The sequence below is a fragment of the Saimiri boliviensis genome, chromosome 8 (assembly GCF_048565385.1).
Source record: "Saimiri boliviensis isolate mSaiBol1 chromosome 8, mSaiBol1.pri, whole genome shotgun sequence".
NCBI classification, from domain to species: Eukaryota; Metazoa; Chordata; class Mammalia; order Primates; family Cebidae; genus Saimiri; species Saimiri boliviensis.
In genome coordinates this window covers 15,894,643-15,921,421 of record NC_133456.1, presented here as the reverse complement: position 1 = coordinate 15,921,421, position 26,779 = coordinate 15,894,643, and the positions used below count along the sequence as shown (strand labels likewise).

Below are 26,779 nucleotides of genomic sequence, written 5' to 3'. Positions count from 1 at the left end.
GTCACTAAGAACATGGAAAATGTCTCTTCAATATTTTTTTATTTTGCTTTTTTTTTCTTTGAGACAGAGTCTCGCTCTGTCACCCAGGCTGGAGTGCAGTGGCATGATCTCCGCTGACTACAACCTCTGCCTCCTGGGTTCAAGCAATTCTCATGTCTCAGCCTCATAAGTAGCTGCAATTACAGGCATGTGCTAACATGCCTGGCTAATTTATAATATTTTTAGTGGAGATGTGGTTTTTCCATGTTGCCCAGGCTGGTCTTGAACTTTTGGCCTCAAGTGATCTGCCCACCTCATCCTCCCCAAGTGCTGGAATTATAGGCATGAGCCACTGTGCCTGCCCAGTCTGCTTTTTTTTTTTTTTTTAATATATAATGAATATATCTTTAAAATTAGGTTGCAGATAGTCTCAACTTAAAGTTTCTTTTGTTGTGGGCCCTGGATAATTGCTGCCTTAATTTTTTTTGGCATACCTTAGATGTTTAATGAGAAGACAGAATTTAAAAGGTCGCTGCTTGTTACCTGTTAGATTGGACAATATGAAGTTGCTGGTAACTGACCATTTGTGACCAATAATAATGGATAATTTCAAGTAGTTCAACCTAAATTAGTAATTTAGTTAACTGGTTTTTTTTGGGGGGAGGGTAAGAATTTACACTCTAGCTAAATTGCATGTAGACTTAGATGGAAGTTTAGGTGCAAGCTAAGCAATCAAGAAACTTGGCTTTTAACTACAAAGAGACTGTTGCTTTTAAAAGCAGTTTTTACATTCTCCATTTGTTTATGAAACATCTCTACAGTGTCAGCCCTGTACCAGGTATTATATTAGTCTCTGGGGACCCAGAATGAGGCTGTGGACCCTGTCTTGTGGGAGCCTACAGTCTGCTAGGGAAGCAGTAGTCAGAGAATGGTTGCTATAATTGAGATGATGTACCAAAGTGAGGTGGGATCCTGAAGGAATGAGGGTCTTTGCCTAGGGGTGCCGGGGACAACTTTATAAGGAAAAGTATCTACAAAGAACAGTAACTTTACACAGGAAGGTTTTGAGCTGAGACTTGAAGATTTGTTGGTCAGGTACAGTGGGCCAGGGAGGGTGCCAGGCAGAGGTGGTGGCAGAGGCTAAGCTGACGAAAAAGCCATCTGTTGGGATGAGATGGGAATTTTTTGTCAGCCAATCAGAAAGTCAGTTAGCCAGGTGTGGTGGCTCATACCTGTAATCTCAACACTTCGCATGGCTGAGGCAGAAGGATTGCTTGAGTCCAAGAGTTTGAGACCAGCCTGGGCAACATAGGGAGACCACATCTTTACAAAAAATTAAAAATCAGATGTGGTGGCATGCACCTGTAATCCCAGCTACTTGGGAGGCTGAGGTGGGAGGATCACTTGAGATAGAGGCTGCAGTGAGCTGTGATCACGCCTCTGCACTCCAGCCTGGGCAACAGCAAGACTCTGCCTAAAAAAAAAAAAAAAAGTTAAGCTAGGGAATCATAAAAGTGATAAATGGAACATGTATACCTAAGCATTTTAACTTAAAACATAAAATTTTACGTTGGTCAGTGTTTTTATATACAGCCATAGGATTTTCTTTGTTTTTGGTTCCTTGATTCTGAATTGTCTTCCTTGTGTAAATTACATCCGTAAGGCTTTCCTTTTTGGGCCACTTTAAAGATTTTGACACTTACGGAAAAATCTGTATGCAGAATCCTGTAGATGCTTATATTTTTTTAGTTGCCACTCCCACTCCGAATTCAACAGCAGTTTTTTTTAGCAACTTGCCACTTAACAAGTCAGATTCCAAATTATTTAACTTTATAGAAACAGCAGTCTGTTTTTAGTCTTATTTCATTGGTTTATAAAATATTTAGTTAAACTATATAATGATGGATAATAAGAATGGCACAAACCACTTGGAAACACACACTTGAATCTCAGGAAGTGAGATTCAGCTGGTTGTGGCCAAGTGCAAAAGCTATTCCCTGTGACTTTTACAGTTGGGGGTGTGGGGTGGTTCAATTGGTATACTTCATAAATAGAATTGATGATCTACTGAGTAGAGTCAATTATTTTGTTTTTTCTTTTCTGAGACAGTCTTGCTCTGTCACCCAGTCTGGAGTGCAGTGGCGCGATCTGGGCTCACTGCAACCTCTGCCTCCCAGGTTTAAGCAATTCCCCTGCCTCAGCATCCCGAGTAGCTGAGACTACAGGTGCGCACTACCATGCCTTGCTAATTTTTTTGTGTTTTAGTAGAGACGGGGTTTCACCATGTTGGCCAGGATGTTCTCCATCTCCTGACCTCGTGACCTGCCTGCCTCAGTCTCCCAAAGTGCTAGGATTACAGGCGTGAGCCACTGCGCCTGGCTTCAAGTGATTCTTGTGCCTTAGCCTCTCCAAGTAACTGGGATAACAGACACGTGCCACCATGCCCAACTAATTTTTGTACTTTTAGTAGAGACTGAGTCTTGCATGTTGGCCTTGCTGGTCTCTGACTTCTAAGTCTCAATGTGATCCGCCTGCCTTGGCCTTTCAAAGTGCTAGGATTACAGGTGTGAGCCACCACCCCTGGCCCTAAGTAGAGTTGATCAAATATAGATTGTTGAGGGAGCTTCTGTATGTATATATAAAAGTCAGAGTGGCCAGAGATGAGATCAGAGTGTTAATTAGGGGTTTCCAGATTAGGCCATACAGAGATTTGGTTCTTTAGATGACAGTCATTGAAGAATTTTGAGCAGATAGGAGACAGGACATGTTAGAGAACCACTGGCAGTGTTGCAGACAAACGGGTAGAGAGGGCTAACACCTAAACTGGAGGCAAGGGAGGTTGTTTTAGTAGTTAGGCTAGAGTCAAATGTTGGTCAAGGATGGTAGGAATAGAAATGTAAAAAAGATGGATTTTGAGGGAGGGCTAGTACTTGACAATGAATTAAGTGTAGGGGAAAGAAATACCCTAAGACTTCTCCCAGATTTCTGTGTGGCCTGAGGCAATGAGACAGGAATGCCCACAGGAGGTACAGATTTGAGGGGGAGATGTATTTTGTTTGAGACCTGTTAAACCTGCTAGCCATCAGATGGAGACATTTATTGGTACAGTTTTCTTTCTGTAGAAAACAAGCTTGGTAGGAGGTATTTTAGTAAATTTTAAAACTTCTCTCAGGCAGATCAGCGGTTTGTATGGAATGGTCATCTTCTAAGAGAACTTTCTGCACAGCCAGAGGTAATGTACACTAAATAAAATCTGCTTAATTTTTACAGTCCAAGGTTTAATTCAATGTATGTTATAAAATGACTTCCTAATCACCAAGGATTTTGAGAAACAATTCTAATTTAACTCTATTTATAACTTATAAACTTTGATCAGATCTCCCCTGTCACATCATTCTAGGTTGAAGCCTAATTATTTTACTCTGATCTTCTGTAGAAGCCTTAAGTAAAAACATAGCTTTATCTAACTAAGAGAGGTACAGTGGGTCTTGGTACATGAATAATGGAGAAATGAGGGGCCAGGGTCAAGTTCCCTGGCCAAGGGGAAAACTCTGTTGTTGTCTTCCTTTGGGGATGAGACTCCTTCAGCTACCCAGGAGACACATGCACAGGCATCACTTTCTTCTGTCCTTTGTCTGCACATAAGTGGTATAAACAGGGAGACCCAGCTAGGAAAACATGATATATTATTGAATCTAGGTAAATAGATGTGTCTAATTGCCTTATTTCTTGTCATTTGCTATGCTTTTTTTGGAAAAGTAGTTTGAGCTGCAAACAATTAGCATGGGATATCTTTTCCCTGGAGGAGTGAAGTTGTTGTAGGCAAAGACTGAAAAGGAGGTAAACATTCTGTAACTTCATGTAGCTTTATTAGTGTTCCAAAATCTTTGAATTTTCAAGCTCAAATGATTGTAATGCATACTTAATGTTACATTAGAGAATTTTTTACAAAATTGTGTTACCCATATGTTTACTACTTTATGTTTGTATATTACTTCCCTTTGTGTAAATATTTTTATATAATGCCTGTTTATTTTTAAAGTATATTTATTCTAAATATATATCTTCATTTCAGGTTCATCGGTTTGCCCTTCCAGTGTTACATGGCTGTATCCTTACATGATATTATTCTTTAGTTTCTAGATCCCTTTATTTAAATTTTATTATAAGGCACATTTAGAGATAGTCTCAAATATTCCATAAGTAGAGTATTTCAGAATTAATAGAAATTGCTGTTGTTAAGAAAATTAAACTCATTGCCATTTTGGTTTTTTAAGAATGAACCTTTCAGACTATGTGATTCTCTCTCTGTTCAAGGTTTCTGGAGCTATTTGTTTAAAGAGAAGAAATAAGTATACTGTATTTTGCCTTTATTTGATGTTATCTTGTCTCAGTAAATTACACATAAGTAGTTTGGACCTGGCTGTTGAAAACTTTCCTTAGTGTATAATTTAAAAATTTAGACTTAGGCCAGGCACGGTGGCTCGTACCTGTAGTCCCAGTTACTCAGGAGGCTGAGGTGGGAGGATAACTTGAGCCCAGGTGTTTGAGGCTGCAGTGAGCTATGATGGCACCACTACACTCCAGCCTAGGCAACAGGGTCAAAAAAAGTGAGACTCAGACACTGGTGTGGGTAAGAACTTAGAGAGGAGAATTACCATTAAAAGTTTTATTTGTCATTTGAAGTAGTGACAGATAGATGAGAAAGGTGGGAGTACAAAGAATAATGCCTAGGGATGAAATCAGAGTACAGATACAAAATGAGTATTGATTATCTAATGGTAGGTTCATTTTAAAAACAAATCTGTATCATAGACATCATCATAAAAGTAAGGCAGCCAAGTGAGCTGGCTTTTAAAGGATAAGCACAATATATGCTGATGAGTGCCTAACTAGTTATGTGCCACATACTGACATTTTAGTACGTGACAGACCACATGTATAATGGTGGTCCTATAAGATTATAATACCATATTTGTACTGTACCTTTTCTATGTTTAGGTATATTGAGATACACAGATACCATTGTATTACAATTGCCTACAATATTTAGTATAGTAACATGCTCTACAGGTTTGTAGCTAAGGAGCAATGGGCTATACCATGTAGCCTAGGTTTGTAGTAGGCTATGCCATCTAGGTTTGTGTAAGTACACTATCATGTATAAGATTGCATTACCATCCGTTTCTCAGAATGTACTCCTGTTAAGTGATGCGTGACTAATCAGGATTCTGGCCTGAAGAACATGGTGATGACATCTTTCTGTCAAGCACACCTAAGAAGCTTATCAATAGAAGTCTGTTGTTTATTTGTTCATTTTGTTAATATGATTTCACTAAATTATTATGCTTGTTATACTTAAAACCCAAAAAGTAATGGAGGAAACGCATTCCACAGTTGTGGGGGAATGAAAATTAGAAAATTTCAGGATAAAAGCTTACTTGTTTTTGCTTCCCCACCCTTCACTCTGAGCTTTCCAAGTTCTCCTGAGGCTAAAATAAGAATAAATGTGTTTATTCTTATTTAGTGCCTTAAGGGATTTGGGCCAACTGCGGTGTTTTTTGTTTGTTTTTCAAAATGAGACTGTGAATGGACAAATAATATTGGGATTATAGAACCTTTTTTTTCTAGGCAATTTTAGAAACCGCTTACTCATTTACCTTTAAATTGAAAGCTTTAAATGAACTTTTCTTTCATGTAGTTTGTTGACCAGAAGTAGTCATATGTTTCACACACATACAGAGACATTAATAAGTCAAATGACCCCGAGACAGGAACATGACTGGAATAGAGAGTGGACAGGGAGAGGCGGGAGCTGTGTTCAGAGAAGTAGCTCAGCCCAGATGACTCAGGGCCTTATAAGCCATGGGAAGGACTGTGACTTTTACTTTAAATGTGGTAGGGCCAGGCTTCGTGGCTCATCCCTGTAATCTCCCTGCCTTGGAAGGCTGAGGCAGGAAGATCATTTGAGGCCAGGAGTTTAGGACCAACCTGGAGAATGTAGTAAGACCCTATCTATACAAAAATTTTTTAAAAATTAAAACCTAGGCATGGTGGCATGTGCCTATAGTCCCACCTACTCAGGAGGCTCACTTGACCCCATTTTGAAGCTGCAGTGAGCTCTGATCACACCACTGTACTCTGGCCTGGGTGACAGAGCAAGACCTCGACTCAAAAGATTTTTGAAGAAGGGGAAAATTGGTGAAGGTGCATGCTAGAGTGATGTCCAAGAATGTGTGAGGGGGGTGGGGATTAGTGCACAGGTAGACGGCCTGGTGTGGACTGCTCACCTGCCACTGTAGAAGAGAAGCAAATAGATGGTTGTGGATGCTGGTGGGTGTGTAAATGTGATGGGAGCCTGTGGGGGCTTTTATTTTACAGTGACATAGAAAGTGACATAATGGGCTGTGCGTGTGATGAGGGAGGAATGTTGCAGGTTGAGGGAAGTATGTGAAATGGGCATCCTGGAGAGAAGGCATGGATGGCCCTGGGAGTAACTCATTGATGAAAGACTAGAAGTAAATACACTCCCATTTTAAAAGTTATGCTGATGGGATTCAGTTTTTATTTTACTCTTTTTCCTTCCATGCTTTTTGGATTCTCTAAAGTATGTATATATGCACACTTTCTTGCAGTCAGAGGGACAGGATTCATAAAGCAGTCAGTCATTTTCTCTGCTAGATTTGGGCTCTAGAATAGGCTCATCTGTCCCATTCATCTTTGTGCCTGGCTCAAGATAGATGCTTTGGGTGAGTAAGGGAGTAAATAGTTACTCCTGGGTGAGAACACAATTGGATAGAATAGGGAAGGAGCAGATAAATAGATTCAGGGTTTTGGTACTGTTTTGAAGTTGGATGGTAGGTTTACTAATATTTATTGTATTATGTTGTTATGCTTTATAATGGATGCACATTAAGAAAAAGTGTTGCATATGGAAAATATCACAACCAAACCCAAACAAATGTGGGAGGAGAAAAAGTAAGGCTGTTGAGACAATAAAATGTGTCTTTCTGTCATTTCTCCTACTCCCTCAACCAATGTGGCAGACATTAAAAAGCAGACAGTAAATGAGCTGGGCATGATGGCATGTGCCTTGTAGTCCCAGCTGCCTGGGAGGCCAAGGCGGTAGGATGGCTTGGGCCCAGGAGTTTGAGGCTGCAGTGAGCCATGGTGGTGCCACTGCACTCCAGCCTGAGTAACACAGCAAGAGCCTCTCTCTCAAAATAAATAAATATTTTTTTTTAAAAAAGCAGACAATAACCAAGTTTTGGTAAAGGTGAGAAGCCAGAGTAACTCTTGAAACAATGTGGAATTTCCTAATAAGACCAGATGAGGAATATACTCTGTAACCTAGCAGTACTGCTCCTTAAAGGCCCTTCTGCTTATTCTGTACAAAGATGTTTGTTGCAACACTGTTTATAATAGTAAAACTGGAATGGACATTAGAATGGATAAGTAACTGTAATCATATAGTGGAATATTATACAGCCACAGCAGCAGCAAATGAACCTCATGAATATAATGATGAGAAAATAAAACTGAAAGAATACATACAGTTTAATTGCTGTTACATAAAAAAAAAGGTTCAAAGCTTTTCTGACTAAGTTGTTTAGTGGCAAAACTAGAAAGACAAGGGAATGATGAGCTGAGTGGATAGTAGTTACTTCTCAGGGGAGTGAGGGAGCCACATGGAGAGGTGCTTCAAACATGCTGGTGGGTTCAAAGGGGTATGTATCTGTAATTTTTAAAATTATGATCAAATTTATTTAATATGCAGTTTTCCTTTTTAATCATTTTTAGATGTGCAGTTCAATGAGGGATGTGAATTTCTTTCACAGTGTAGTATAACCAGCATCATGTTTCCATCACTCCAGTAAGAAATTCTTGCCCATTTAGTTACCAACTCCGCATACTAAATGGGTATTTAACTGCTGTAAATAGTTGCATACATTATACTTTACTTTTGTATTTCACAGTGAAAACATTTAAGAGGTATGTCAACTCCAAAGGCTTTTGCAGCCCTTTACTCTGGGAATGAAGTGGAGGGATCAGCCTTTAGAATTTCTAGATGTGTGACTGTCTCTATTACTGAATGGTGTAGGAAGTGTCATATAGCATATACTATTACCAGTAGTAAGGGAAATAACTTTATATTAAGAAAACCTTTTGGGGAGATACAGTCTTTTATATTGAGGTTCACCTTTTCTATTTCAAGGAAAAGATAGAGTGAAAATTTCCATTTCTAGATAACCTTTGTTTAATTCACTTTGATCTGTGAATCTTCATATGCTTACCAGCTATTATGGCTAATTTGTAATTATGTTTTGTGTATTTTGGGTTTTTTTTTTTTTTCCTTAACTGCAGTAGCCTAACCTCCCCCACTTTTTTTGTTTCTTATTTGAAAGTTAATCTATTCTAAATTTATGTTCTCCATTCAAAGTAAGTTTTTCAATGATGTGGTTAATACTTAATTCTTTGCTTTTAGAAAGTGATTGAGGATATCAGGAAAAGAGAAGCATATTATTTAAATAGAAACACCATAGTGAACTTCTTAAACATACTACTTATATGTTATAGGGTTATTAACTTGACAGAACTTCACAATTGAAGATTATAGTACTAAGCACTCGTGAATATTCATGAAGATTTGTATACTCTGTCATTTTTTTCTCTTAAAGACCATTCTTACTAGGGTAGATAGATTCAGACTGAATCTAGAAACAATGCATATGATTTCTATTACATGTTATATTTTTCTTAATGTGATTAAGTTATTGCCATGCATTCATGTTCTATTAATGGAAAATACTTTGATTGGATTCTCATCTCAAGGAGGAGCTGTTTCAGAGCTGGCGTACGCTATTATGTAAGAGGTGAGATTAATTTTATCAGCATGGATCATATCTGTAACTAATATTTTGTCTTATGGTGACGTAAATGTAACCTTTTGTGTTTTATTTATCTTCATTATCATTTGATAGCCTTGCTAAGTATTTATCTCCTGCTTCATTATAATAATTAGGTAGGTCTTCTGTGCTTTACTCCGGCTACTGTAATTATATTGCAAATGTTAATGTGATACTTGAAGGCTGCTGCTTACTGCTTGAAGAGGAACTGATCATGTTGTTTGCTGGATGTCTGAAAGTATAGCTGAACTCAGTGTAGTTTTCAGTAACCTAAATTTAAAGTATTTTCTTGTATTGGTTTTAGGTTTTCTGCTTGCATGAAGCTAGTCATTTGGCTTTATGCCTTCAACTTTGTAAACATTTACATTTTGACCTTTTATTTTCTAGGCTTTGTACTAGCAACCTGCTTATTTTGCTTACTAAACTTTAAAAATATATTAAAGCTATATTAAATGTATAAAAATGTGTTAAAGCTGACTGTCACTATGAAAAGGAGTTTCTCCAACCTTTCTATTTTTTTAACCAGAATATATCAGCTTATTTTATTTAATATAATATTTAATATATTAGCCATTAAATAAATTGTAGTATGGGGCCAGAAAGTTGTAGAGATTATTTGGTTAATCTCTCTCCTAGTAGAGGAAGAATAACATTGAGTGGGTGAACTGGCCAGTATCACAAACCAAAATTAAAGTTAGCAACTACCTTATAACTAGGTTTTCTTGGATGGAAACATAGTTTTTGATTAAGTTTTTTGAACAAGTAATGCATTTACATATTTCAAATATCAGAAAGTATTTTTTTTAATTAAATAAAAAATATTTCTCATTTCTGACCTCATCTGCTCGGTTCTTACCCCTTACCAGCTAATTAGATGTTAGTTTCTTGTTTCTCTTTCTGGATAATTTTTATGCTAATACAGGTATGTGTCCTTCTCCTCCTCCTTTTTTAGACAGTGATTATATTCTGTGAACATTTTTCTGCACCTTGGTTCCCTTTTTTTCTTAATATATTTTGCAAATCTTTTCATAAAGATCTTTCTTTTATACACACAAACACATACTGTCTCACCCTGACTCTCTCACTTTTAAAAATAATTGGATATTGTTACTTAGCGGGAATTACAAAAGGAAGCAAGCGTAACCTTGTGCTTCTGAAAAGGAGTATTAAGGAGTCATGTCATTGCTGATTTGGCTCAATAATTTTGGCCCCTTCTGGTGATATGTTAACAAAAACATTGATACTTTACATATTCTTCTGCATGTTATATGTGAGAAACATGTGAGAAAGGATGTTAGGAAATATTTGGGACAGTTAAAAATCCATTGATTTCTTCCTGATTATTTGATAATTTGGGTCAGGGACTAGCTTGAAAGTTGCCTTTGCTTAGCAAGTTTTTCTTAGTAAAAATAGATTACATAAATAAATTTTTTAAGGAATGCTTCAGATATTTGAAAGAACTAAACAGTATCAAGAATCCAAACACTGCTTTTCAAACTAGGTTTTGTAAGCATATTCATGGAGTTAAAGAGGATCACATAGTTTTGTGTTTTTATTTAGATAATTAAAATCAGTTTAAGCATCTGCTGGAGTCCATTTGCATTATTATAACAAAATACTGTTAATAAAATGGCTTATATTTATATTGAGTGTTGTGTTGTTACTAAGTATGATTACCTTTCAAACTAGTACTTTTCAAATTAGGATCTAAAACATTTACTCAGGGGTCCTTGAGAAGTTTTTTTTTCTTTAAAAGATGTCTCAAGTTTGAGAAACTATTTTAGAGGAATTTTGTATGTAGTAACAATCAGTGTATTTAAGAGCAACCAACTTCATCTGTTTATTAATAGGCTTTTAATACTCCTCTTTAAGCTTGTTTAAAGTGAGTGAGCTTCTGTTTTCTGATCATGTATAATGAATTTGTTGGAATTATATTTTCATAATGACTTTTCACTAATTTGAACTGACTTAATTCTCTCCAAGTTAACCAGAATTAGTGGGTTTCTGATTTGTTTCTTACATAATAAATATAATTAATTCTTGAATTTTTTTCAATTTAGGAATTGATTCTGAAGGCCATGCAGCTAACTTTGTGGAAACAGAACAAATTGTGCACTACAATGGGAGCAAAGCTTCATTTGTACAGGCAAGTTGTTATGTCCGTTAAGCAGTCAGCGAGTTGGCATTTTCTGCTTGGATTGTAATTTTCTGTCATGTTGAAATTTCCCTGTTTTCCCTTCCCCTCTGTTCTTATGTAATATTTTTATCTACGGTGTAGAAAAAGTTCACCCCAAAAAAGGAACCATTAATCTGGCACTAACCTGCTGCCATTTCCTACCCTTATATTAAATCCTTAGAGGAGAGGGTAGGGTAGGAGTTGCAAAGAGAGTTATGGAAATGGAGCCATCCGTCTGTTGAACGCTTTGCACGCATTCAAGGTAGTGGTGATAGGACAAGCTGATGGTTTATGATTGACTTTACCTGCCACTGTGAGATGTCTCTTCTGTTGCCTTTGGAGTTGTGGACCGCTTACTGCTCCAGAGTGTTAGTGGCCAGATATATTCATATGTTCATAAAAATATGCATTTGAAAATGAATAAAGTAATTTTCTAATTTTTCATAATGCCAAATTAACAGAGGTAATCTGGTAAGTTTTACTTATAGATAAATTTAGAATTTCAAGGAAATAAAGAATTTATTTATATAAAACCGTGTATATAAAGCTAGGAGAAAAAGCTCTAAGTGTTTTCTCATAAAGTAAGAACTTTAGGAGCAGATGCACGTGGACTTTTTTTTTTTAACGTGGACTTTTAAAATAGTTGGTAGGTTGTATTACTTTTTTTCCTTAAATAGTCATTAATATGTATACCCCGATAGTAAGTAAGGTGATAAAAACAAGTATGTTTGTGTTTCTTTTCACATTTCTGTCTTTTCTTTTAGACTCGAGGATCAATACCTGTTTTCTGGGCCCAAAGACCAAACCTCAAGTACAAACCACGGCCACAGATCAGCAAAGTAGCAAATCATGTGTGTATCTTGCATGCCTTTTTTGTTGGTTAAAAATAGACGCTTAATAGCATTATAATTTGCATGTAAAGAATGTGTTTATTCCACGTAAGTCAGCCTTCAACATCTTTGAGGCCCTTCTTTTTTATTCTGGCACGTAGTAAACCCCTAAACCAAGAGGTGTGTAGGTGGCATGTTAGAAATACAGAAAAACAAATTATGATTGAATGGCATGGCAAGTAAAGATTTGAGAGATCTCAATAAGATTTGTAACTTTATGCTTTTTAGAGTACTTAATATATTCCACTGAGATTGTTTTCAGAATTAAAGTGGTAGTGTTGCCGCTCAGAGTGAAATAGCTTATGATTACTAGTTGGTGTTTAGAATATCTAGAAGACATAGTCCACATCCTGACATCATTTTTTTGAATATAGAAATAAAACATTTAAGGAGGTCCTTTTAAAATATTATAAATATTTAAATTATGTTTATAAATAACATAATGTACTCCAGTAAAATATGTAACTTTTTTCCTTCTAGATGGATGGTTTCCAAAGGCATTTTGATTCCCAAGTAATTATTTATGGAAAACAAGTCATAATCAATCTGGTATGTTTATTATGTTTCTTAGGGGAGAAAAACAAAAAAAACTTAACTTTTTCTTAACAGAAAATGTACTATTTTAACTATTTTTAAGTGTGCAGTTCAGTGGCATTAAGTAGTTCATAATGTGAAGCCATCATCACTGTTCGTTTCTACAGCTTTTCATCGTACCAGGAAAATTCTACCCAGTTAACTTCCTATTACCTCTCTCCCCACAGCCCCTGGTAATTCTGTTTTACTTCTGTCTCTCTGAATTTGTCTATTCTAAGTACCCCATGTAAGTGGAATAATACATTATTTGTCTTTTTTAAATGTTTTTAAGGTTCATCCATCTTGTAGCATGTATAGAATTTCATTCTTTTTTTTTTTTTTGAGATGGAGTTTCGCTCGTTACCCAGGCTGGAGTGCAATGGTGCGATCTCGGCTCACGGCAATCTTCACCTCCTGGGTTCAGTCAGTTCTCCTGCCTCAGCCTCCTAAGTAGCTGGGATTACAGGCATGCGCCACCATGCCCAGCTAATTTTTTGTTATTTTTAGTAGAGACGGGATTTCACCCGATGTTGACCAGGTTGGTCTCGATCTCTTGACCTTGTGATCCACCGGCCTCGGCCTCCCAAAGTGCTGGGATTACAGCCTTGAGCCACTGCGCCTGGCCTCATAGTATTCTCTTAAATCCTTTCTATTTCTCAGAAATTTGTAGTAATATCCACACTGTCATTTCTGATTTTAGTAATTTGAGTCTTTTGTTTTGGTCATTCTAGCTAAAAGTTTGTTAATTTTGTTGATCTTTTCAAAGTCCAGCTTTTAGTTTTATAGACTTTGTTTTTACATTTTTTCTATTTTATTTATCTCTACTCTAATTTTTCTTATTTCCTCTGGTAGCTTTGGGTTTAGTTTGCTCTTCTTTTTCTTGTTCCTTAAAGTATAAAATTAGATTATTGCTTTGAGGTTTTCTTTTTTAATGTATGTATTTACAGCGACAGCTTTTCCTCAGCACTGCTTTTGCTTTATTTTCATATGTTTGGTATATTGTGTTACTGTTTTCATTTGTCTCAGGTATTTTCTGATTTCTCTTTTTGGGATTTCTTCTTCAAACCAGTGGTTTAGTATGTTTTTTTCCCACATATTTGTGAAATTTCTAGTTTTCCTTCTATTCTTGATTTTTAGCTTCCTTCTGTTGTGATCAGAATATATATACTTAATGTGATTTGAGTTTTTAAAAATGTGTTAAAACTTCTTTTGTGGCCGGGCGCAGTGGCTCACGCCTGTAATCCCAGCACTTTGGGAGGCCGAGGTGGGCGGATCTTGAGGTCAAGAGATCGAGACCATCCTGGCCAACATGGTGAAACCCCATCTCTACTAAAAATACAAAAAAATTAGCTGGGCATGGTGATGGGTGCCTGTAGTCCCAGCTACTGGGGAGGCTGAGGCAGGAGAATTGCTTGAACCCAGGAAGTGGAGGTTGCAGCGAGCTGAGGTCGTGCCACTGCACTCCAGTCTGGTGCCTGGTGATGGAGTGAGACTCTGTCTCAAAAAAAAAAAAAAAAAAAACAAACTTCTTTTTTGGCCTGGAATATAGTTTGTCTTAGAAAATATTTCATGTGTACTTGTTAAAAAAATGTATATTCTGCTGTTGTTGGGTAGAGTAATGTGGATATGTGTGTTAGGTCTGATTGTCTTATGTTGGTGTTTAAATTCTCTATCTTCTTATTTGTCTCTGTCTGATTTTTCTGTCTATTATTGAAAGTGGGCTATTGAAGTTTTCTACTATTACATAATTTTCTCTTTCTCCCTTCAGTTCTGTCAATGTGCTTCATTATATTTTCAGGTTGTCATGGTTTGTTGCATATATGTTTATAATTGTATCTTCTTGGAATATTGACCATTTTATCAATAAATAATGCTCTTTGTCTCTTGTAACATTGTTTCACTTAGAGTGTATTTTGTCTGATGCTAATATAGTTATTCCAGCTCTTTTTTGATTACTATGTGCACAAAATATCTTTTTTCATCCTTTTTCTTTCAAGCTATATTTCTTTGTTATTGACATTACAAATTGCATCTTTGCATATTGTTTCCAGTAACATCAATATATAATTATTTTTATGCAATTGGCTTTTATGTATGTATGTATGTATGTATTTTTTAGAGAAAAGGTCTTGCTCTGTTGCCCAGCCTTGCATGCAGTGGCACAATCACAGCTCAGTGTAATCTTGAACTCTTGGGCTAAAGGAATCCTCCTCCCACCTCAGCTTCCGAGCAGCTAGGACTACAGGCACATGCCATCATGCTCTGCTAATTTTTTTGTGTTTTTTATAGAGATGGGGTCTCACTCACTATGTTGCCCAGGCTGGTCTTGAAATCCCGGCCTCAAGCCATCCTCTAGCCTCAGCCTACCGAAGTGCTCAGATTACAGATGTGAGCCACCATTCCTGACCACATTTGACTTAAACCTGTAGAAATAAAAAGTGGAGTTACAGATTAAGATTTCAATAATACTGGCTTTTATATTTGCCCTTGTCTTTACCTTTATTGGATTTTTTTTTTTTTTTTTTTGAGACAGAGTCTCATTCTGTCACCCAGGCTGGAGTACAGTTACGTGATCTGGGCTCACTGTGACTTTTGCCTCCTGAGCTCAAGTGATTCTCCTGCTTCAGCCTCATGAGTAGCTGGGATTACAGGTGTGTGCCACCACACCCAGCTAATTTTTGTATTTTTAGTAGAGACAGGGTTTTGCCATGTTGACTAGGCTGGTCTCAAACTCCTGATCTCAGGTAACCCACCTGCCTCGGCCTCTGAAAGTTCTGGGATTACAAGTGTAAGCCACCATGCCCGGCCTATTGGAAATTTGTTTATCCCTGTATGGCTTCAAATTACTGTGTAGCATCCTTTCATTTCAACCCGAAGGACCTCCCTTTAGCATTTCTTACAGTTCAGGTTTAATGATAATGAACTACCTCTGGTTTTGTTTCTCTAGGAATGTCTTAATGTTTCCTTCATTTTTAAAGGACGTTTTGCCAGCTATATAATTGTTGGCTGACAGTTTTTCTTCTTCCAGCATTTAAAATATATGATCCCACTGTCTTCCAGCCTCCAAGATTTCTGATAAGAAACTGGTGGATAATCCCATTGAGAATCTCTTGTGTGTGATGAGTCTCCTCTCTCTTGCTGCTTTTCAAGATTCTGTTTTTGTCTTTCAACTATGTGATGATTATAATTTTTTGGTGTAGGTCTCCCTAGAGTTCAGAGCACTTCTTGGATTTGCAGATTGATACGTTTTGGCTATTTTTTGTTTTCTTCAGATAATCTCTCTGCTTCTTTATTCCTCGAATTCCCATAGTGTAAAATGTTTTATTTCAGTTTTTGTACTCTTTAGCTCCAGAATTATTTTTTGGCTTCTTATAATAATTTGTTTTCATTGATATCCTCATTTTGTTTATGTATTGTTTTTCTGATTTATTTCTTTGTCAGCATTTCTGCTTAGCTCTTTGAGTGTATTTAAGATGGTTGCTTTAAAGTCTTTGTCAATAAGTCTAATGTCTTGGCTTCCACAGGAATAATTTCTTATGTTCCATTGAATGAGCCATGTTTTTCTGTTTCTTTGTGTACCTGTGTTTTTTTTTTAATTGTATGTTTGTTTATTACAATATCATAACTCTGAACGTCAGAGTCTCCTTTTCACCTAGGGTTTGGTGGGTTTTTAAATTTTGTTTGATTGTTTTTTTTTTTTTTTTTGAGACGGAGTTTTCACTCCTGTTACCCAGGCTGGAGTGCAATGGCGCGATCTCGGCTCAGCGCTACCTCCGCCTCCTGGGTTCAGGCAATTCTCCTGCCTGGGATTACAGGCACGTGCCACCATGCCCAGCTAATTTTTTGTATTTTTTAGCAGAGACGGGGTTTCACCATGTTGACCAGGATGGTCTCGATCTCTCGACCTCGTGATCCACCCGCCTCGGCCTCCCAAAGTGCTGGGATTACAGGCTTGAGCCACCGCGCCCGGCCAAATTTTGTTTGATTGTTAAAGACTATACTAATCCATTTATTTTGAGACTTTTTCCCAATTCAAAAACAATTTTGGCAAAAGCTCTGTGCTGGGGCAGTCCTTTACGAATTAGCCAGGCTGTGAGTCTAGGGATCAGTCTGAGGTAAAGGTTTAAAGTCTTCTCAGGACTCTTCTGAGCCTGCATCTTACCTGGTTATATGGGTGGCTTTCAAAAGTCCTTCATATACATGGCTGTTTTTGAAGGTCCTAATTTCCCAAAGAATATCACGATCTTCTTCTCCAGTCTTTAGGTGATCTGTTGTATGTCTCCATCCATAATTTTTTGCCCCAGGCATCTATTGGTTTATGATCCTCTTGCAGCTTTTACAAGCAGTGGTCACATTTTTACTGCCTGTGTTCAGAGTTATATGGGACAGACACAAGTGAGTTCATCCTTTAACAGATGTATACAATTATTTGCAGATAAGGTCTGGTCTGTCTCTTCTAGTTTGATGAGGGGAATTGAGAACCATGTTATTCCTATGTAAAACAGGTTGTCACCACCCTGTGGAGGGGCTGGGTCAAGGACAAGGTAAATGCCACAAAACTTTCCCACCATTTGAAAGTGACTTTTTCTTTATTGGGTGTTTGAGTGGGTTACAAAACCTTTGATGGTTTTTCAGAGCTGCCAAAGTTGGCTCAGCTAGCTTCTGGGTGTTTTTTGATGTTTATGTGGGAGAATGAGAGCATAGAGTTTCCTAGTTTGCCTTTTTCTGATGTCCTTCTGTCCTTTGAAATAAACTGAAAACTATGGTGTTTGAAATTTTTTTACAGATTAATCAGAAGGGCTCAGAGAAGCCACTTGGACAGACATTTGCAACAATGGTGTCTTCTTTGGGAAGTGGAATGATGAGGTACCTCACTAGAAATCTGTTGCAGATCTTTTCAGATCAGATGTTTACTTAAATATGTGTGTGATTACATAGAGCTCACTAGACATATATATTTCAGCTTGCACTTTTTTCAGTAGTTGAGCAAAGCAAGATATTTCGTTGGCTTGAAATTTCTCTAGCATAATGTACATTGTAGAATAACTTCTTTTCAGTCAAATTTTAGTTTAAGTTTAGTGTCTGATTAAAATTTCCTCATTGAGGCTTTGCGCCCCAGAGTTTCCATAGATAGTGCTTTGCCAATGGAAGTGTCTTGAGGAATGTGGACTAGGCCTCTTTGCACTGCATACCTGATTGCTGTACTTGAGCTTACTTCACTAGCATTTGTTGTGCTTCTCCTCTGCTCCTTGCTGAGGGCCCCAGAAGAACATGTGAGGTAGATATATGCATGTATTTTCATGTATACATATATATATATCCATACATATCATATATATTTTTTTCCTCTGATAGGTAGAGCATAAGAAGGGGTGTGTGTGTGTGTGTGCGCGTGTGTGTGTGTGTTTGCGCGCGCACCTGTGTGCAGGTGCACACGTGCATGTACATGTGTGTAGTATATGTACAGTGATAAACCCAGAGTGAAGGAAGCTCCAGTGTTCCCAAGAGATATATATGCACTGATATAAAGGGGAAAATCAGCTTACGAAGGTATTATTAATAGAAGGAAAATGAGTGATCTCTGGTCAATTTCTGAATATCTTTTCTTTTGGTAGATACATTGCCTTTGACTTCCATAAGGAATGTAAAAATATGAGATGGGATCGACTCAGTATTTTATTGGATGAGGTAGCAGAAATGCAAGATGAATTAAGGTAAGCTATGTTATTTCCCTATGGAGGTAGAGAGAAGAGGTATATGTATCAGTCATATATATTATGTGTAGTCTAGCAGACTTAAAAATATAGTTCACTGGATTGTCAGTACTTGTCTGTACTATTTTATTATTTTTAATTTCTTTACTGGCAAGATGAGACTTAGTGACTTTAAAATACTCTTAAATTCTTAAAAATGACCTAAGGCCAGGTATTTTCATATTTTTATAAAATATCTACCACACATTTATAATTTTTTATATAATCGAACTTGGTTTACTACGTTTTATATTGTTTCCGCTAGACATTCTGTCACAAGTACTTTGTTGCTAACCTGAGCAGTGGTTGTAATGATGATGTTTAATGGCTTTTCTGTATTCTGTTTTGTCATAACATAGTTCTAAGGAAGTGCTTTTCTTCACACCGAGCATCTGGATTATTTCATTTCCTCTTTCTATCATGAAAGATTGTGGTGCCACAAATCACTATGTATGTTTTACATCTGTTAAATTGATTTCTTTAAAAAAATTTTTCAGAGTAGTATTAATGTATGAAAAGGTCTGAATGTCTTTGCAGTACTGTATTATTTATCATATTGGTTGAGGTTTACTGTACTCGATGCATGTCAGTCTTGACCAATTTTAAAGCCAGAAGGAACCTGTAAAACATACTATCATTTTCTTCTTCCTGTGTGTGATAGTTCTAAACCCGGCAACCCAAATGCACTTTTAAATTTTAGTTACACAATAATACAGTAAAACCTCTTTGATAGACATTTGCTCAATTTTCAAAAATATATTTTTATATACACCAGGTAATCAACTACAGTTATTTAAATCTGCTTTTTTTGCTGTGAGGTTTTGTCATGAAAACCGAGGGAAAATTGACCTACTGTTGTTGGGCAATTAGAGAAAGCATTGGCTGGGCCTGGCATGTTGTTGGAGGAGGTAGTTCCTTGGGTTCGCCCATTAACTGCGGCCCTGCAAGAGTGTAAGAAAGAAGGAGGGTTGACTCCAGAGTGTGTTCGTTGCCGTTCACTGCAATCCACAGGGAGAGCAGAGCTTTCACTGGTGACTTTCAGATAGTCTCTCAAGATTTTTCTCTAGGGATTTTTGGGATAGTGGAAAGAATCTGGGCTTTGGGGGTCCAATACACCTTGGTTTGAATATAAGTTTTTCTCTTAGTAGTCATATGACCCAGGGCCACTTAGTTATCTTCAGACTTTGGTTTCTTCATTTGCAAAGTGGAATTGATAACTTACTGTATAGTTTAAGCGGTAATATTTATAACATATCTAGGATTTTATAAATACTAATGGGGTACCAACACACATATGCACCCTTGCATGCACATATATGTACACCAACAGACATCACCATTCTGCATGATCCATATGTAGATTTTTCATCCTAACACATTCTTCCAGGCTCTTACTCCTAAGGTCATGATTGGTATTTAGCCCTTGATGAATCTGTTGCATTTTCTTCCTTCTTTTGGATTTTGGAGAATAATTTCAATAGTTAATATATCTAGTATTCATTGTATGCTGTGTTCCATACACTGTGCTAAGTACTTTATGTGCATTATGTGTTACCTCATTCAAACCTTAGAGAAGCCTAATGGTGGTGCTGCTGTTGCCTCCATTTAGTGGCTGAAAAACTTACTATTTAAAGTTCTACAGTTAGTAAGTTGCCTGTGATGCTAAGGCTAGCAAACAAGATTGTTTGCTTCCTGAGTCCATATTCTTAATCACCATGCTATGTTAGATTTTTGAGTTCATAGAATTATCAAGAAGCTTGTTAAAGAAAACATGGGAACTGGTAACTGTGGTTGGTTGCAGTACAGACAGCTGGGGGTTTAAGCAGAGAAAGGGAAACTGATTTTTCAAATAATACACAATTGTCTTTTATAAATTTGTATGATTTGCATGGATTACCCATTTAATAATTTTCTTTTTCTTCTGGGCCAGGGGCAGTGACTCATGCCTTTAATCTCAGCACTTTGGGAGGCCGAGGCAGACGGATCACCTGAGGTCAGGAGTTCAAGACCAGCCTGGCCAACATGGTGAAACCCCATCTGTACTAAAAATACAAAAATTAGCCAGGCATTGTGGCATGTGCCTGTAATCTCAGCTACTGAGGAAACTGAGGCAGGAATCACTTGGGAGGCAGAGGTTGCAGTGAGCTGAGATTGCACCGCTGTACTCCAACCTGGGCAACAGAGGAAGAGTCTATCTCAAAAAAAAAAAAAAAAAATTTTTTTTTAAGTATTTAAATTTTTTTTTTTTAAAGATACAGAATATTGTTCTGTCACCCAGGCTGGAGTGCAGTGGTGTGATCATAGTACACTGCAGCCTTTAACCCTTCAGCTCAAGTGATCCTCCCACTTTAGCCTTCTGACTATAGGTATGCATCACCATGTCTGGCCAAGTTTTTGTTCTTTTGGAGGCAGGGACTTGTTATGTTGCCCAGGCTGATCAAACTCCTGAGCCCAAATAATCCTTCCACCTCAGCTTCCCAAGTAGCTGGGATTACAGGCATGAGCCACCACGCCCAGCTAAAAGTATTTTTAATGCAAAATATTCAGTCCTTGCCTAGGAGATTCTGATTCAGTTGATCTCAAGATCAGGAATTTTTGTTTCACAAGCAGCTCAGAGGATTCTGAAAATAGTATAGGAATCATAATACCCTGATATGTAGGGATACAGTTGCAATAATTATGTTAGAGGAAACCATTATCTGGCTTTGGGAAAAGTGATTGATTTGTACAGCAACCTTTTTAATACTCCTAACTCTACTTTTTCACATCTTTGGGATGAGATGATCTCTCATCTTCAGCCGTTTTTTGGATTTGGGGGGGCGCTATCTTGTCTCAGCTATCTAGACTTCTTTTTGATCTGGGATAATCACATGCCTGACTACACATTCCTATTTGACCTTTTAATTTACAGTTTTTAATAATGTCACTGAAATGAGGCATGTTATAAAATTATGTCCTTAGTAGATGTGACCTACTTTGGTATGAGAGTGTTTATACAAATATGTTTTAGTTATTTTCTAGTGGACTCTGCTGGCCAGGTGGTGACAAACCAGGAAGGCGTGTTCCGAAGCAATTGCATGGATTGTCTAGATAGAACCAATGTGGTCCAGAGTTTGTTAGCTCGTCGTTCACTTCAGGCCCAACTTCAGGTGGGAATGTTTTTTTTTTTTTTTTAATAAATTGAAAAGCAATACAGCAAAAAATTAAACATCTTCTTTAAAAACCAGTAACAAAAAATATTTACGTTGCCCCCACCCTAACCCAGCTGTTTTTATTTTTGTGTCTTGCCCATGGATGTCATATTTTCTATAACTATGGTCAGTCTGTGTATGCGGTTTTCACTTTTGTCATTTTCCCTTAGCATTTATGTAATCACAGTTTCTGATGGTTATATTGTTGTGCTGTAATTTACTAAGCCATTCAGATTGCTACATTTTTGGTTTATAAATAACACTAGTAGAGAATTCATCTACATATGTTATTATTAATTTGAATTATTTCCTTCATGTTAATTCCTAGAAGTGGAATTACTGAGTTAAAGAGAATAAATATGTTATTTTCCAAGAGGGTCATACCAATTTACACTGACACCAGCAATGAATAAGTAAATCCATTTTATTGTACTCTTTTCAGCATTAGATCTTCTAATTTTAATTTTTTTTTTTTCTTGAGATGGGGTCTGGTTCTGTCGCTCAAGCTGGAGTACAGTGGTGTGATCTCAGGTTGGCAACCTCCGCCTCCTGGGCTCAAGCCATCCTGCCAGCTCAGCCTCCTGTGAAGCTGGGGCTACAGGCATGTGCCACACACGGCTAATTTTTATATTTTTTTGTAGAAACAGGATTTCACCATGTTGCCTAGGTTGGTCTCAAAACCCTGGGCTCCAGCAGTCTGCCTCCCTCAGCTCCCAAAGTGCTGGGATTACAAGATTGAGCCACCGTGTCCAGCCTTTTTTTCCCGTTTCATTAGTACAAAAGTAGCATCTCAAGATTGTTCTCGTTTATCTATCTCTTATTGCTAGCAAATGATATTAACTCCAAAGTGAAAAGTTTCCGACACAGCTTTGCTTTATCACTTATGCTGATGAGAAAAATAGCTTTTTTCTTCTGTGTATATTTGGAATGAAAAAACATACAGAGCCTCAGTTTCTAAATCACATTGGCCTTTGTTGTGAGGGGCAGACAAATGCATACATACCATGTGATTTCCTATTCAGGTGATTAGTAAGTATTCAGCTTTATTTCTGACAATTTCATGATACCAAGAAAGAAATTTTGGAGGTAAAATACCCTCTTCAGAATGAATTGTTCTTGAATCTTAAAGTCGCACTTGCCAAAGGAGTGCTGTCCCTGTTTGAGTAGTCTCTGGTTTGTAATTGTGCTATGTCCTTGTCTGTTAGAAGGTCTTCTGAATGTATTTTTTTTAGTAGAAACAATAGTAGGAATGGTTTGATTCAATGGCTGATTAACCAAAAGTTACTTGACTAGGTTCCACAATCCATATTTTACAATTTTACATGCTATATATAGTATTGTGAAACCTAACCAACCTTCAGAGAGTCCCTGGGCAGCAGCCTCTCCAGCAACTTTGCCTACTAGTATAGGAGCTTTCTACCTGTGCCTCTCCAAGCCTGCTAGTGAAGGCAGAGTCCTTACCTAGCTAACAGTCACCAAGGTGACTCCTGTGCTGTCTGAGGGTGGGAATGAGTCCTTCTGAGGTGGAGATGAGGTGTCTTCTGAGGTGAGCAATGAAGATGGTGATTCTGAGAGGCGATGGTCTGAGACAAGGCAGGGACTCTCCATCTGTGGTTGGTGGTCTCCAAAGGGGAGTCCATAGAGGAGATTCAGGGGGCCCAGCAACCCCATAATATTCTATATGAAGGTCTGTGTGTGTGCACTTCTGTGGAGGTGGATTAGGTGGCATTCATCAGATTCTCAAAAGGTTCCTGGGACAGAGGGTAAGGGTGGGGTGACTCGGCGGGGAAGAAGTTGGAGGATGATGCATATGAGGGGGGCTCAAGGGGTGTTGGCAGTGGAAGGCTGGGGGTGAGAGGGAGGGAGGAATGGCTGGAATCCTGCAGCAGCTTTCACTCTCCCTCCTGACCCTCTCTCTTAGTATAGTCCTGCTTCTGTCCCTTAGGAGTACAGGGGCTGCAAGGCAAAGGCGCCCTCAGGAGGGGCTTTGCAGTCTGCCCTGGGCAGGAGAGGGCTGCAGTGAACTGGGGCTTCCTGTGCCTGCATCTAGTAATCAGGAACCATGAGCTACAATTTGGGGAATGCTTTTTCTTCCTAAATCGTGTCTGCTAAAATCTCTTACACATAAGTCTGGGTGCGGTTTTCATTCCAGAGACTAGGAGTTTTGCATGTGGGACAAAAACTTGAAGAACAAGATGAATTTGAGAAGATTTACAAAAATGGTAGGTAATTTAATGTAGACAAAGTTGCTCAAATTTTGTAGTAAATTAATATTCTCGATTTAGAACTTTGGTTGTCATCTTAATCATTACCAGCTGTTTTTACCTTTTTTTCTACAGCCTGGGCTGACAATGCAAATGCCTGTGCCAAGCAATATGCGGGAACTGGTGCCTTGAAGACTGACTTTACCAGGTAAGCCATGCTTTTAAAATAGCATTCCACATCAGTAGTTCATAGTCCTGGTGCTTTTAAAAATCACCTGGGCAACTTTCAGACAATAGCAGTAATAGCAGCAAAACTCCAGCTTCTGGGCCTCACTTGAGACCTGTGGAATCAGGATTGCTGGGAGATGAGGCTCAGGTGCTGGTGTGTGCTTAGCCTCCCTAGGAGGTTCTGACGCATGGGTAGGGTTGAGAGCCACCGCTCCACAATGTGTACCTGAAATACCAGTCTCATTCAGCAGGTCTGCAGCAGGGCCTGAGATGTGTACGTCTAAAAAGCACCCAGGTGCTGCTGGTGCTGCTTTCAAAGACCACATTGAGTAATGAGGAATTTTAGAACATTTTGAATGTATTATGCATGCAGTGGCTGTTTTTCTGCTATATGGGTTCCCTGGGAGCAGAATACAATTTCTAGTCTTTGGTTTGCTGTGTCCTGCCACTTAACCTGGGCTGTGTATTTCTCTTCATGTTTCTTGTCTTGGCAACTGGAATTAGTGTGTTTCTTTGTGCCTCCTTTGACAATATTTTAGAAAGAAAATAGATATTTCTTGGACCTACAAGTGATTTCTTTTGTGAAGTGTCTGTATTTTCAGGGATAGTTTTTAAAATCTGTTACTCACTTATTTCTGTACCTTACGCTCATTGGCCATAAAACCATGTGACAATTCAGGGTACAAACCTGTAACTTAAAACTTAACCTCTTTAACCAGAACTGGGAAGAGAACTCATTTGGGACTTATAATGGATGGCTGGAACTCAATGATACGATATTATAAGAACAACTTCTCTGATGGATTTAGACAAGTAAGTTTGTATTTGATGTTTTTCTGGCATTAGGTGGTTATATCTTTGCATTATTCATCAGTAATGTCATCACACTGAGTTTGGAGAGTTACTAATTTCTTTCTTTCTTTTCTAGGATTCCATAGACTTATTTCTTGGAAACTATTCAGTGGATGAATTAGAATCTCATAGTCCTTTAAGTGTTCCAAGGGATTGGAAATTCCTGGCTGTAAGAAACCATTTTGTATTTTTCAAGTTGTTAAAAGCATTGTGTCTGAAGGTATAGATGGTTTCAGTCTCCTTAATTTAAAAATGTTATATGTTGTTTTGTTTCTCATTGCATGAAATATAAATACTTAAGTTTCCCCAAAGAAGAGGTCAGGCTGAGGAGTACAGTAACTCTGGAGCATTTGTCGTATTTTCCTCAGACTGTCTCACACATCCTTTTCATGTGAAGTCACATATAAGCAAAGGGAATGTGGAAGATTTCTCATTTCTCATTTCAGAAAACTTCAGTTATCTTACCTTGAGGGAGTTGCCAGAGACAAACTTGTTCCTTGGAAGGCAAAGTTTATTTTTGATGCTTCTCTCCTTTTTGACTCCTCTGTTCATCAGACTCTTCAAGAGCCTCTCTGGATTTTCTTTCCAGTGGGCCAAGTGCCCTTGAATGGAAGGGAGGCCTAGTGTTCTGGGTTCTCATCTGGGCCTCCTCCTTCCATTTAACACTCTTTGGCTTGGAACAAAAGCGTACTTCTTCCAATCTTTTAAAATAGCATTCCACATCAGTAGTTCACAGTCCTGGTGCTTTTAAAACTCTTTCCTCATCTAAAGATTAGGGCAGTTGTGATTGAACCCATACATAGTGTTTTGTTGAAAAAGGTAACTGTGTATATTAGCTGACAGATGAGTTTTATTCCTTTCCCAAGCAGTGCATGCACAACTGATTTTGCAGCCACTGGATTAGCAGTCTTAAATAATGATCTCTTTCTATTGTCTTTTCCAGTTGCCTATTATCATGGTTGTTGCCTTTTCAATGTGCATTATCTGTTTGCTTATGGCTGGTAAGTCTGCCCTTATTTCACATTCTTCCATTTATTTCTTAGAATGTTTACCTTTCTTTTACAACATCTTAAGTTTTTGAGTTAACTAACACTTGATGTTTTCCTATTAAATTTAATGAATAAAGTGGAGTAGATGAAATTAGTCCTTAGATGTGACAGGAAGAAAAATAACATACCTCGTAGTTTGATGATTGTTGTTTTTTTTAACCTCAGATTTTAAAAACATGATTTTCTTATTACTATAAACCAAAAAGTGTCTTGAGATGGGTCTCGGTCAGTTCAGAGGCTTATTCTGCCAAGGTTGAGGACCTGCCTAGGAGAAAGAGACACAAGCTATAGGAGGATTCGTATCCTGTGCGGTTTCCAAAGACGGTTTTGAGGACTTCAGTGTTAAACAGGGAAAGAATGTACAGGAGGGAAGAGAGGAACGGAAACAAAAGCGGAGGGTAGGTGGTGAGATAAGGGGTCACATTCTTGTGAGGCTTTGATTAGCGCTCACTGAATCCCCGTTACATGTGAAAGGAGAAGGTAGAGGAACAGTCAGTTACACAATCATCTCCTGCTCAGTAAATCTGCAGTTTACATAAGACAAAGTAAATGTAGAGCGTAGAGGAAGAAGTCAAACCTGCATTTGTTTGGGGGTGGGCAGAGGGATGATTTTCTAGTCTTGTCTTTGTCCCATACCTATGAAAATCAACTTAATTTACATTGTCAGGGTGAGGGAGACTCCACAGGACTGTCTTTTAGGGTGAAGATTTTGGGGCCCACAAGGAGTTTGCTTGTGACAGTTTGTGAGGGTGGCCATCTGGGAGCCAGTGTCTTTGCAGCTGTCTACTCAGGAACAAAAGGAGAGTAGGAGCGTAGTTTTGTGATACTCAGTTTCCAAGTTTAACTTTTCCTTTGGTGTAGTAAATTTGGAGTCCTGAGATTGTATTTGCCTTTCACATTTTATAGAAAACCCAGGCAAGAAAGGAGAAAATATTATGTATCATCATACCTTTCAGAGAGAAGCTAACCATTCTTAAC

At 38.0% G+C, this 26,779-nt stretch overlaps 1 protein-coding gene across 1 annotated transcript in view; it reads left to right on the top strand.

Annotated features, from left to right (window-relative positions):
• Positions 1–26,779, top strand: part of SACM1L (SAC1 like phosphatidylinositide phosphatase) — a 55,602-nt gene that overhangs the window by 23,777 nt on the left and 5,046 nt on the right. Inside the window, exons 6-19 of the mRNA XM_039477239.2 lie at positions 3,152–3,211; positions 4,055–4,088; positions 8,751–8,852; positions 10,946–11,031; positions 11,826–11,912; positions 12,432–12,500; positions 17,311–17,390; positions 18,140–18,238; positions 21,288–21,426; positions 23,621–23,690; positions 23,808–23,880; positions 24,620–24,713; positions 24,829–24,921; positions 25,696–25,753. Of these exons, the coding sequence (XP_039333173.1) occupies positions 3,152–3,211; positions 4,055–4,088; positions 8,751–8,852; positions 10,946–11,031; positions 11,826–11,912; positions 12,432–12,500; positions 17,311–17,390; positions 18,140–18,238; positions 21,288–21,426; positions 23,621–23,690; positions 23,808–23,880; positions 24,620–24,713; positions 24,829–24,921; positions 25,696–25,753 (1,144 nt within the window). The remainder of the gene's footprint in view (positions 1–3,151; positions 3,212–4,054; positions 4,089–8,750; positions 8,853–10,945; positions 11,032–11,825; positions 11,913–12,431; positions 12,501–17,310; positions 17,391–18,139; positions 18,239–21,287; positions 21,427–23,620; positions 23,691–23,807; positions 23,881–24,619; positions 24,714–24,828; positions 24,922–25,695; positions 25,754–26,779) is intronic.